We start from the raw sequence: 13,431 nt of genomic DNA, 5'->3' as shown, positions 1-13,431 counted from the left end.
GGGTATGGGAGAGACATGCAGCAAAACACCACAGGTTGTAGGCCTTAGTCCTTCAAGCTGGCCGACTCCATACATGGATCATGCACGCTAACCACTGCGCCACCAAATCACACCCTCTACAGATCTCTTAAGTTGCATTATTTTAGTCAGCAACACAGAATACTTTTATTTCCTGATAGAACAGAAACGGTTTATCCAAAGTCCTACCTATGTTACTCCATATAAATCAAAAATAAATACATACAAATGAAAGTCATACATTTTAGAGTTAAATATATCTTTATTTGAAAGGATCCGGGAAGAAGACTACAGATATAATTTATAGTCTACACAGATATAAACCACAGCTACAAACTGAAAAGAGGTTTTAAAGGACTGAAGGTTTAAAGAAGGATAAAAAAACAGGCACTTTAACAGTTAAAACTTTTTGTTTGTTTAAAATCACTGTCTATGTTTTTGATTGGTCTTTCTGTTTAAATGTTAGAAACTAGAACAAGCAGAACTGAACACCACGACCAGTTACTGTTGTCACCTCCTAAATGTTTAGAGCTTTTTGGAACACCCAATCTCACAGCACAATCCCAGAGCAACGTCCAGTCGCCCAGCTACAATCCTATGCTCCACATGAACACTAAACTCAGATCCCTCAAGTCACAGCCAACAGTTTCCAAGATACCAGTTGTAAAGGTAGTGGAATTTGCCAACTAAATTTATTTAACAATAAAGCAATTCATTTTCTCTCATTTTGTAGATTCAAACACTGTATCAACAGATTCACTAAAATGATTTATACCTGTTAAGCAGGCAACTTTCCAGATCATAAATTCACTTTGATTTGAATCTGTTCAGATATTAGACCAATTAGAGTGTACATGAAAGAAACCCCAAGTGGAATTTTGGACATCTACCCATCCGCTGTGCAATAACTCTGAAGTAAAAGATTTGCCTGATCTATTTTCTATCCAGTACTGCTCTTCCAAAACAAAAACCAAAAAAATAAAGGAGATGATGGGTTCATGGCCCCATAAAATTTGGTCATTAGTGTTACCAGCATTAAAAGCTAAGTTTAGCAAATAACTTCTTACTACAATGCAACAACAGTCATTATGAGAGTAACTGTGGTGACTGCCACAGACTAGGAACTGAATCTGCTCGGAAAAACCAACAGACAAGCCTGATTAGTCGAAACACAAGTGATGATATGAAATCATACCAACATAGAGGTGCACAAAGAAACACATACATATATACAGACAAAAAACAAGCATCCTTTATAAAGACTCATAGTATTAGTAGATACAGTATTTGTGGCTCATAGTGGCAAGCAGATGTGATTGCACAGAAAAACTTCATTAAAGCAGGCCTTTCCAACCTTGTACAAAGTGAATAAAAATGTCATTTTCAAAATAAATTAAACAGCTTTTAACATTGCTGTCTTGTCCTTCTTTATCTATTTTAAAAATAAAACAACACAATTAAACAGAAATAAAGTAGGTGGTCAAATTTTAAACCTTGTCTTGGTAGTATAGTGGTAGCAGTGTGATGTGTTAAGTTGGAAACTGTCCGCATCCGTTATTTTAGTTCTGCAGTCCATTTTTTTCCCAAAGGAGGAAAATCAGCACAAGGGGATATTATTCCTAACCTTTTATTAGAGAGAATGATATATAATAAAGTGTGCATATTTTTAAGAGAATAAAGAATAAAGATCATTTTACAAATTAAATTTTTTTAATTTACTTACTTAGTGATTTAATGCAAAAAGTCAGCCTCATATTATATAGATACATTACACAGTGATATATTTCAAGCTTGTGTTCCTGTTCATTTTCATTATGACTTGAAGCATCAGAAACTCTTCAAAAAATATATACAACTTAAGACCAATAAAGAAAAGACTTTTAAAACAACATAGTTTTGTTTTGTCATGTTGTGACCTGCACAGCCATGGGGAATACAGCCGAAAAATAAGGCGGTCACTTACTGCTAAAAGCTGGCCCTCCTTATCTAAGCTGTTCATTGCTGTATCTAAACATATTATATGAAAATTAAGTAGATGAAAAAATACAGCTAAAAAATAGGGTACATCAGCAGCAGGTGTGACCACAACCTTCTAAAGGTAATTATTAAAAAGTTTGGGGGACATTTATATAATTGGACTGATGGATTAAAATGTCACATTGCTTGTGTTAAGACAATAGCAACTAGATATCAGAAGCTCCACAGCTGGGCTAAAAAGGAAATTTCTAGACTGCTGCATCTGATATTTTACAGCATCTCATGCCTCTTTATTAATTTTCAATTAGACTCGGCATGTACTCAAATAATTTTAGAAGTACTAAAAACTTCTTCTGATGACATTATGAAGACAATTCTATTACTAAGCTCAACTGACGAGTAAAAACCTACCTGAAGAACACATGCAAGACTGTAAAGAGGAAGAATTAGACACCGGACACTTCAGCACCTCCATGCTGTGTCTCAGTGATTGAGCGATTCTTGCTAAAGGAACACTAACCAAATAGTTCATATAGTGTAGAGTAAGTGGACACATTTTCAGTGGACCAACACTTAGGGCTTTCATTAGCTTTAACCTATATGCTAAATATGGCAGAAAACAAAAGCTTGAAACATACCAGTGTTTTTTTAAACCATGCAAGTTTCCCTTTATGAATGGAATGACTTAAATAATTTGACATGAGTAAAAAAAAAAACAAAGCCTGTATGCCTTAAAGCATGTCTGATCGTCAGGTTTGTAGTTTCATGTCAGATAAGCACAGGTGAATAGACTTTGATCCTTAAAATTATTCTTGGTACAGCTAGTCTAGGAGTTTATTAAGCTGTTACTCATATTTGTTTTGTGAAAGTTAAGACAAATTACCACCTGTCTCATGGTACAGTGGTTGAGCAGATACACACCACAATATCCAGCAAGCTTTATTTAGCTTGCAGCGATCATTTTACCTTGTGCAACATTTATCTGGTCTAGTGAGCAGTTTAAGGTGCACAAAAATATTCTGCTCTCTGTCACTGCAAAGAAGTCAAACATTTACAAAAAATTAAGAATATCAAAACAAACTTCAATAAGCTAAATTTATAACAATTAAGATATGAAATAATCACACTGAAAATGTGGAGTTATATCTGCTTTTTCGAGTCCTTTAAACTGATGAAATAAAATATGCCTTACAAAATGGTAAAGTTGTGGAATACAAATGAACTAACTTTTTTCTTCTGCCCCCCAAAAAAACAAAAAGAGCACCAAAGACTTTCACTTCCAAGGTTGCGAAAAAGCACATATTGTTCCTTTTTATCTGTTGGGTACAATGTGTTATCCATACTGTTACGTTGCACTTTAGGTTTGTGAAAATGATTATTTCATTAATTACAATTCTAAGGCAAAGGACTCCCTTTTTGCTGACAAGTGAAGCAGAGGTCATTGTGTTTTTATTAACAGGGGTAGAGAACCCCCCCCCTTTAGTCAGTCCAGTGAAGCAGATGAAGAGTGAGTGGTTGAAAAAGAGCAGAAGGAGCTTATGAGCTCATAAAGTCATAAAAATGTTACAGTTCCAAAACGGGGATCAAGACTTGAACTGAAAGCGGCAGATTGCACAAATGGAGTTGGAGCTCCTGCATCAGAACCTATTGCACAGGTTTGGGCGTCTGCAGGCCACAAGCCAAGAAAGCTGACAGACCTCTTCACAAGGCGTCAGAATCATTGCGGAATCCATAATGGTTGCCATGCTCTGCGTCTGCAATCTGCAGGCTCGGTTTGCTCTCCGGCTCCTCGCTGTTGGCTGCATCTGGTCTTGGGCAACGTGGATGGCGCTCCTTAAAGAAATCCGACACATAGCGAACCTGCAGTGAAAGAACGGGGAAGATCAGTAAGACTGTTGGTCACTTAGGAAATATATTTTTTCCTGGAAGGGAAAAACAGAGGATGTGAAAAAAAAGCCAAGGTTGGAAATTGTGATTACATCTGGAAGGGTCGGTACACAGGTGCTAGATGACACACCAACACTTCTACAGTCATATCTGAGAGGAACACACAGAGAGCAGGGCCAACCCCTACAGGCTATTAAACAGTGCCTCACAGGAACTCTCTTTGCACAAACAGAAGCGAAGGCCAGAGAGACACACTAAAGTTCCATTTCATCAAAGATGTATACATTCTGCCACTGCAGATTTTTATGAAGCAATAACAGGGAATGAAAAAAACAGCCCCTTTGAATGAAGCAAACCCAAAGAACATATTGGCTGGGAATCACGACACACGTATTTTATACTTTTTCAGCTTCCAAATTACTGTCAAAATTCAATGAAGCTTGAAAATGCTTCATCAGGGATTTTCAGCATTGGAAGGAGTATTATTAGCAGTAAGATTTCCATTTAACATCTCAGTGTTTGGTTTTCCTATCACATATTCTCCACTGTATTAACTTTCAATGTAAGCATGTCATTAGGTGAGGTTGAAGTTACTTCAAAAGGAACAAAATGTCCAAATGTGAGCATGGTTGGAATTACTCAGCACTCCACACAAGTTAAGAGAAGTCCCTGAGCTACATTCTGTGATATTATTAGCTGCCTTTAGGGAAATTTAGGTTGGATTTTTGAACCTTTACTGTGTTTGCCTTAATAAGACGTTGTCTAGGAGACTCACATTGAGAATGGCCACCAGAGCTCCTTGCAGCAGCCCCACCAGCACGTCGCTCCAATGGTGCTTGTAATCAGAGACTCGGGTGTAACCTACGTACACGGCGAAGGCCACCAGGAAGAACTGGATAGTGGGCCGCAAAAGTCTGGCCCACTTAGCCACAAGTCTGGCCTGCACGTAAAGCTGGAATGGAAGATTAAATGGGGAGGGGAAAAAAAAAAGAACAGTTAGCAAACCTGAAAAAACCCCGAAAGTGATGTCACCAAAACAAAGCTCGGATATTGATTTTGTTTAGCTGAGATTTCATCAATTTACATAAACTCAACAACCAGTGGGTGGCCAGCTGAAGTTCCCAAGGGTGGCATACAGCAAAATTTAGATCAAATCCAGCTTAAACACAGCTGAATTTACTGCAGAGGCTTTGTAATGAATTACTATTTGATTCAGGTACAACTGAAAACAAATGTCATCATCTTCCTTATTATGCATTTGACATCAAACCTGCAAATTCGACTAGAATGAAACTAACTAACTAAAAAAAGGCAAAGTCAAAAAAGTGTGCCGACTTTACAAGTATAATTCATTCAAGCATGAGAAAAAAACGTGTTGAAATCAACCATAATTTATATCCACTAAGGATGAATAAACCAGTAAGTACCAGCTTCTTTTGCAGGCGAATAGAAGCCAAAATATATATGAAACTGGCAGCTATAGAAAGCTTTTTCTCTGCTGCTGTAGAAGGTGAAATAACTGGCATCGGACTTTCATCCCTCTGCAACACAGCAACACTTCACACTGAAGCAGATATTTGAAAACCCAGCCCACATCTGAAGTACGGGTTAGCTTTGTTCTGTCTGTAATTTCTACAGGTTAACTTAATTTAAAATGAGCAGAACCTGAATCCACCTGTGTCAAGAATGGCTGCAAACCCGTATGCAGCACCTTCTCTTCTATACAAAATATTTTTTAAAAGCCTTCTTTTCTTTTTTAGGTTCCACGTTATTGTAGAATGCATTTTAGGTTTAGCTGATGACTTTAAAGGGCATCAATACAGCTGTGTGTAAACAGGCAGCATGTTTGTCCAAAGAGACTGCTGTGGTTTTGTTTTTGACATTGGTTGAGGTTGATAAGAAGCTGGCACTTAAAACAACCTTTTATTCAGGTGACAATTTAGTTGGTCTGTTAAAAGTCTTGATTTGTGACAGTCACATGTGTGACACAAATCTGCAAAAAGAAAAGTTTGAAGTTTTTTTTTCTCCTTGCTTTATTTTCTGCCCTTTAAGGCAAGTGAAATAGAGAATTAAATGCAAATGTTCTGTTTGTTCTTGTTATACTTTATTTTGCCACTAGAGGGACTGACGTAATAAGACAAACAGTCACTGTCGGCTGTATTCTTCAACTGCATAGTCAGAGAGGCCTGGTTTTCAAGGGTCATGTCCCAAATATAAAATTAGACTTCAAACTTTTCAAGATTTTTTTGCGCCTCTTGCCTTTCAGGGAAGAAAAAGAATAATAAAACTTCAAACTTTTCTTTTCCAGATTTTTTATTATCTCTCTTGCCTTTCAGGGCTTCCGTAATAAAGTAATGAAATTGGTGTACACAAACTCCACCCAATGGCCAATTCAACAGTCAGAGACCACAAAAACTAAACATAAGCCCCATTTACACTACCCCTCTGAAACCGATCCGTGCCGAGTTCGGTTGCTTACGACCGTTTACACATCACGCTAGCACGGTTCCTCGCCTCCTAGTGACGATCTATGGTGTTATTGCTCTCTAGAGGGAATCCAGTAAATTAACATGGCAGCGCCTGTAACACTCAGGAAGGTTGGTTATAATTGTGATGTTTTGTAGTTTGCAGAGAGTAAGGCGAAGAAGGTAGCCTTTGGTGAATTTACTTGACAGAGTCGACCTTTGGGAAGTGGATACAACAAATGATAGCCTAATCATGGCTTACAGACGCAGGAAACAACAACAGACATTGAGGTTCATCATATTGCTAAGCTGAATCATCAGTGGAAATCGTGTGGCACTGTAGGGAACCAAGCATTTTTATGAATTTCCGCAATTACATGATTATGGAGGATGACTTTAAGGAGATGACGCGATCTGCTCATTCGCTTTTTGTTATCTGAGACACAGAACTGAACCCTTCTGATGAACTAGTACCAGTTTAGCGCGGTTCAGTTGTGCCTGGCACAGTTTGGTTCAGTTTTGCGTGCCATTTACACTCAACAGTTAACTTGGTTACAGTATTCGGAACGATCTCGGCACGGTTTCAAAAGGTAGTGTAACTTTGGCTATAATCACTTTCCTTTGTGTTATTTTACAGTAGTAATACAAAAAACAACAACAAAAAAAAGCTTTCTCAAATAAAAAACTGGAATGTTCTTAGGAAATATGACCCCTTGCCTTTTGATTGTGTGTCTAATAGTTCTATGTGGCTTTTTCTACTGTTCAACACTTGAATAAAAAAAACAAAGCACAAATACAAGCACCTAAGGGGCCTGTAATCTTAAATCCAAGGACAAGCAGATTTTTTTCCATTGTTTTAAAAACTCAAGGTCGAACTTACTGCCAGGAAGAGCGTACAATACATTCCAAAGGAGGAGTGTCCAGAGTAAAACGATAATCTATAAAAAAAAAAAAAACAAGAAAAAAACTATTCAACAACTCTCATCTGACATTGTCAATATCACACATGCACTATATATATATAAAAGATACAACACCAAACGATGTATAAAAAACTCAGCAGCATCAGAACATATCTGTTTATATATATATATATATATATAAAAAAGATACCACACCAAACGATGTATAAAAAACTCAGCAGCATCAGAACATATCTGTTTATTGGGTAACTTCGGGTGGTAAAGATGATTGTTTTGATTGCTTTAGGTTACTAACTGCTTTTCAATCTCTGGGCTTTGGTGTTATATAAAGTCCAAAACCTTTTTTTTTTTAAATGGGAGAGGAGAAAAAACTAATTTGGGTGAGTTGAGTGCGTTGGTGACTTTCCTTTAGAGTCATTAAGTGTAAATGTGATCAGATAAAGCAACCCACTGCCCTAAAAACCCGATACAGGTTCCTTTGATTCTCCTGAGAGTAGCTGGAGAGGTGTGCAGAGAAGGAATACAGAGAGGATCTTTATCACTGACCTCATTTTATCTTTACACATTTTATCATTGATATCTTTCTGTATAGAAAAAAATAAATAAATAAAATTTTCTTGCAATTATCTTGTGCATTCATTATCACATGTAGACATTGTGAATTCAATTCTAATATAACAAACTGCATCTGGGGGCCTTAGATGTATTAAAAAAACGTTCTAACATTCTCACCATCCTGGAGAGACACATCAGCTGTGCTGCTACCATCAACACCTTTGTTAATAGATGTTGGAGTTTCACCTGTTATTCAGTGTAGTCCTGTTTCTCTGACTATGACTGGCTAGATGTGCTCTCTCTTTCATCCTCTGACATGGGAGCTGGCTCTGAGCTCCTCGGCCTGCCTGTGTGTTTGACTGTATGATCTGGGTAAATTGTCTCTGCGAAGTGCCTTGAGATGACGTGTTACTGTATGAATTGGCGCTATATAAATAAATTGAATTGAAACACTGGAGAACATTTAAAGAGTCAGTACGTCTGTCAATATGTCTGTTTCTGTTGATAAAATGGGAATTATGAACCTCATATCCTTTACTTAAAGGACAATGTGAAAGCTGCTGTATTAACCATTTTTTGGGCAATTTATAACTGAACACTATTGTGCACGGTCTCATTCCAATAATGAAAAGTTGCACTCAGAGATCTCTTCTCCTACCTTGACTCTGTGACATCATGTAAGTGTCCTGTGCAGTTGATTTCCAACATGTATCCTGTGCAGACCTTCGGAGCACAAACGGCCATAAAGTTAGGCCTTGGGCGGCCGATTGTAAACTTGGCAATGTCCGTGAGTGATTGGCTGACAGTTGCTCCAAACAAAAAGGTTCCCACCACCTTGTAGAGCGCTGCTACATACTGGTTAAAACTTGAATTTGAGTAAACCATTCTTTTGTAGACCAGATAAGCTTCTCCAGACGAGATCTGAGGAAAGACATTTTTTTTTTTTTGTTACAGCAAATTTCGTTTTACAATTTCTTAATACACCATAATCATTTGGGTTATCTCTACTGGATGTTGTTTAATAGCTGCTTAATTTGGCTCAGCATCTGAGAAAAACTTACAATGACAACAGTGAAACAGATGGTGATAACTGCCATCATGGTATGGGTGATGGTGTCTGGTTTCAGGGGGTACATGATGCTCTCATCATCACAATAAATCCCCCGTTGATAAGGCTTGAACCTAATGGTCAAAATGATGGAAGGCAGGGATGCTAAAATGAAAACAAGACAAGAGAACAGAGGATTAGATAAAAATGTTTATGAAATGATGAACAGGTCGGGTCAGAGGATAACATATCATGGTGGACATGGCCTTTATGAGATTTGTAATGCCTTGATAAAGTAATCTAATTGTTCCACTGTGAAGAAAATGTAATGTATGATAGCTCTGACAGAAATGGTTGAATTCATTCATTTGGGTGGTTCCCTGGTCTATAGCAAACACAGTGAAAACATTTCTATAGCCAGTGATCCTATGACTTGGGGAGGGTCACTAAAGAAGCTTTTTGAAAGCCTTAAAACAAACAATTTTGATGTTGTCTTTTGGATTATTTTCCTCCAATTAAAGTGCGTTACTTAGGGTGATCAGGATCAACCAAATAAGCACCAACACTCAAACCCATAGATTTCAGGTGGTGGAAGATTTCAATCATTAGTGCACAAACTAAAACAACTACATAGACTCAGGGGTTATTAATGAAATACGTAAAAAAACACCCCTGCTTTAAAACTGACACCCTAGAGGTACAGAAATGTAGAAACATTTCCAGCAACTCGCATAGAAACAGTTCCTTGAAAATATTTTTGTTCAGACATTTCAAAAATGAACTAAACAAGCTATTTGGACACAACTACAAAAAAGTTACAGATAGGTCAAGATAAGGCCTTCGAACCCAACAATTCCATACAACCTGGCAATCGTAGAGACGGCACCATCATACTCTCCTTTTGCTGCAAGTTATTTTGGTGCATTGCATAAAGTGGGTACAATACTGAAGGAAGATAACAATGTGAAACTGCTGACAAAAATATATGAAATAATAATTACAGAAAAATTGAATAAACAACTTTAATTCTAATGGTGAGTGTATTTAAACTTGTTTAGGTTTTGACTATATTAAAACATAGTTTTTAAACATGTACTTCTTTCAGACACATTGGTTAATTTTCTCAGAGCACAAATATATTCATTAAAGGATATTTAACTTTTCCCTCTAGCAAGACTTTAGGCTTTAAGAAACCTTTTAGTTGGGAAATATCAGGGTGGAATTCCATACAAAGGAATGTTGAAAAAAAACAGAGTATTACGTTCCTTGCTACAGACAGTAGGGCAGCAGGATACCCAGTAGAGAAATAATCAAGTAAAAATAACGTTTCCAAATGCTTTCAGCTCTTCCTAAAAATAAAACCTAGTAGGAAGCGGAAGCTGAGAGAAGCATGACGTCCTTAAGTTGTTCGGAAACATCCACCCAAAAAATACACATGAGCTTTTTCCAGCTCTACCCTACATCCTTATCCGTCTTTCTGCTTTTCACCAAAATTTGCTACAGCTGCTGGGAATTATAAATGCCACCTGCAAAACGCTCTATCGCCTCTCAAGGCTACAAAAGCGAGTAGTGGAGTAGTATGATGAGTGGAGGATCCCAAAAATATGTGGATGAAAGGCCTCAATCCCACTGACTCCGAAGACAGTAATCATTCACACTATCTTTTGCTCTTTGGAATTTGGTTTTTGTATTTCATCAGAATTTTTTTTAACAAAAATTCAGGCTGGGGCATTTGCTTATTTTCATTTGCAATCTTTATTAGATTAGAGTGGGAATCATTAGAAGGACCAACAGAGACATAGCCCTAAAAAGGAATGCAATTCTCCATCCTGATATCTACTGCCAAAGTGGTTTGGGGAACACGGTGGAAATGCCAGACATATTAAATGCAAGAAAAGCAGCAGCTTAGAAGTACTGGATAAACTGGGGTAGTGCACTTGCCAATGGTATTATGTTCCTGTGTAAACTAGTTCAGCGTATTCCTTCCATTCTTCATAAAAATGTATGCAGCTGGCATAACTCACAGAGGGCTTCCAGTGAGGCTGAGCGATGAGAGACCATGAGGAGTAAAGACTGAAAATAAAATAAACAACTGGAAGGTGTATCACGATTACTCAAAGCTGAAGGGTTGGATGTTTAATTCCATTGCTAATGATGGAAAAACAGTCCACTGAAGATAAAAGGAAGAAGAAATCTCAACCTCAACTTGTGGCCAAAAGCTCATTGAATGTCACAGCATGTAAAAATATTGAGCTAATATGCATTGATAAATCAGACATTTGTTAGTGCAACAGAGCAAACTTAGGACATTAGAAGGGCTGGAATGAAACTGGGGTTTATCTACTGCTCATTATATTTTGCTGCCCCATACCACCCACTTCTCTGGGAAAAGCTGTTTAACTTCCAGTTAATGCAGTGAATTTATGTATTTCAGATCTAACCAAGAATCAATAGAGAAAAGGAGCATCTAGTGATCTTTTCAATGACAGATAGGCCAGCCTGAATATATTATACGCAGCTGATCTGAAATTCTAATGAATAATAATTGTTTCGGGTTTCAACAACGGGCTGAAAAAGAGAAAATATCTGCAGGGCATCAGTTCTGTGAACAAAAATGAATAACCTCTCCTAATACCAAACTATGAAGAAAGCTATCTCTGCAGAACAGGTCCAGTTTTGAAACCAAATTGTGACAACAGCAGATAACACAGCAGGTTTAGAGTAGGAGTGTGGGGGGAAAAGAAATTCTATTTATATCGGGATTATTGGCTGTCCAATATAATATTGATCTTTCAGTTCCTAGTATTAGCTTAAAAAAACAAAATTTTTTTACCTAAAATAATGAGGGAAAATGGGCTACCTCTGCACCGCCACACTAGCAAAAAGCACAGTGGAGCACATTTGCTATGCGCCACAGTGCCCCATCTGTAGTTGAGGCAGTGGACCTAAACCCTCAAAAAAATGGATGCCAAAATAACTAAATTACACATTTCCTTTGATGAACAAAAACAGCACTTGATTTTTTTATCTATACATTCAATTTGCTAGCTGGGAAAAATATTGCAACATATAGTGATATTGCAGTGATAATATCACAATGTGACCCAAGTATCGGGACACTAATCTTATAGCAACACCATTGCCAATACTCACCCCTAGTTCAAGGCCTGCCCACTAATAATGGAAACATAAGGCTACAATATGGCAGTGTTAAACACAAATGCAGAATGCTAAAAAGAAACAAACAAACAAAAAACATTCCCTGGTCTGATTAGCTTTGAGGCTAAGCAATTCAAATGCTAAGGTGAGAATTTATAGGTTTATACTTAAACTATAACATTTTAACAAAAGATTTTATTTGCAAATTTCCAAATTTCCACTAGATTTTATGTACAAAATAAGATGTTTTAATGCTCTGAGCTCTCAATTGAAAAAGCTAAAATTAGCTGAAGAAAAAAGATCTTTGTGTTTTGTTTTTAGATTAATCTTTGAATATCAGTAAACTGTAAAATTCAAAAGCTACCCAGGCTTGCTCAGGTTAGCAAGGTTTTCTCATTAGGATTTGTATTTGTGAATTAAGGTATAGTGGAAAAAATTTCAATTTTTGAAAAGAATCACCCTCTCCATTAAAAAAAAAAAGCACATGCACACCCCTGTACCCACTCCAGAGAGGAAATGCCTATTAAACATTTTTATTGCTTAATTTAAGTAGTTTTAATAAGGGATACAAATCACTCTTGCTAGTCTGTGCCTTACCAGGGTTGGTTGAAATAACTTTCAAGTATGTACAGTATTGTACTGTATATGTTACAATATGCTGCTATGAATTTCTTTAAAGACGATCTTTGAAGTTTATGTTCAACTGTACCAAAGGTGACTGTAAAAACGTCACCTTTTCAGGGGGAGTTTTTAGGATAATTTTTATTGGTGACGTGTGAGTCTGTTAAACCCTAAGATTACCTGTTGTGTGTCAAAACAAATGGTTTCCCGATTAGTTTATCTGATTAGGACAGTTCCTCTTTAGGATATAAAATCATCTTCATAATGCACATGGCAAAGATTTGGAAATGGAATGAGAGCGGTGTCCTCGATCTAATAACATTGTGTAATATTTTGAAAAGCCTGAAGCTATGGATGTCTACTCGTTTACAAACATGTATGAATGTAGTATTAACGAGATGATATGGCATACTGGAGTATAAAATGTTTCTTTAACTGGGATTTGGGGCCGTCTTCAACTAGAAGTGAGCCTGGTTGGTAAGTGCTGCCATCTTTAACCCTGAGCAACTTCTCTGGTTCGAGTCAGATTACCTACAATTTCTGTCATGTCTCATGGTTATTTAATACATATATGTTATGAAGTGTTATTTAAAGAGTGTGTCCAAAGTGATCTCTTCTCAGGAAAAGATCAACTGTACTTCAGAAAATTTTTGGAAGATTGGAACATGTTTTTGATATATATAGATATTTTAGGGCATGCAACAGATGTGTACATATAAAGTTAGTTACTAAATACTATTTAATTATATTAGTTACATAAACATATGTTTAAATGGAG

At 37.0% G+C, this 13,431-nt stretch overlaps 1 protein-coding gene across 1 annotated transcript in view; it reads right to left on the bottom strand.

Annotated features, from left to right (window-relative positions):
- Positions 1-752: 752 nt before the first annotated feature.
- LOC107085726 (lipid phosphate phosphohydrolase 2-like) overlaps positions 753-13,431 on the bottom strand; it is a 30,267-nt gene continuing 17,588 nt past the window's right edge. The window contains exons 2-6 of the mRNA XM_015376236.1: positions 8,887-9,038; positions 8,484-8,746; positions 7,228-7,285; positions 4,658-4,834; positions 753-3,855 (exon numbers count right to left, since the gene is read on the bottom strand). Coding sequence (XP_015231722.1) covers positions 3,697-3,855; positions 4,658-4,834; positions 7,228-7,285; positions 8,484-8,746; positions 8,887-9,038 — 809 coding nt within the window. The 3' untranslated portion in view covers positions 753-3,696. The remainder of the gene's footprint in view (positions 3,856-4,657; positions 4,835-7,227; positions 7,286-8,483; positions 8,747-8,886; positions 9,039-13,431) is intronic.

This window comes from Cyprinodon variegatus, unplaced genomic scaffold (genome assembly GCF_000732505.1).
Source record: "Cyprinodon variegatus isolate N-32 unplaced genomic scaffold, C_variegatus-1.0 Scaffold131, whole genome shotgun sequence".
NCBI lineage: Eukaryota > Metazoa > Chordata > Actinopteri > Cyprinodontiformes > Cyprinodontidae > Cyprinodon > Cyprinodon variegatus.
This window is presented reverse-complemented; position numbering and strand designations above follow the sequence as displayed.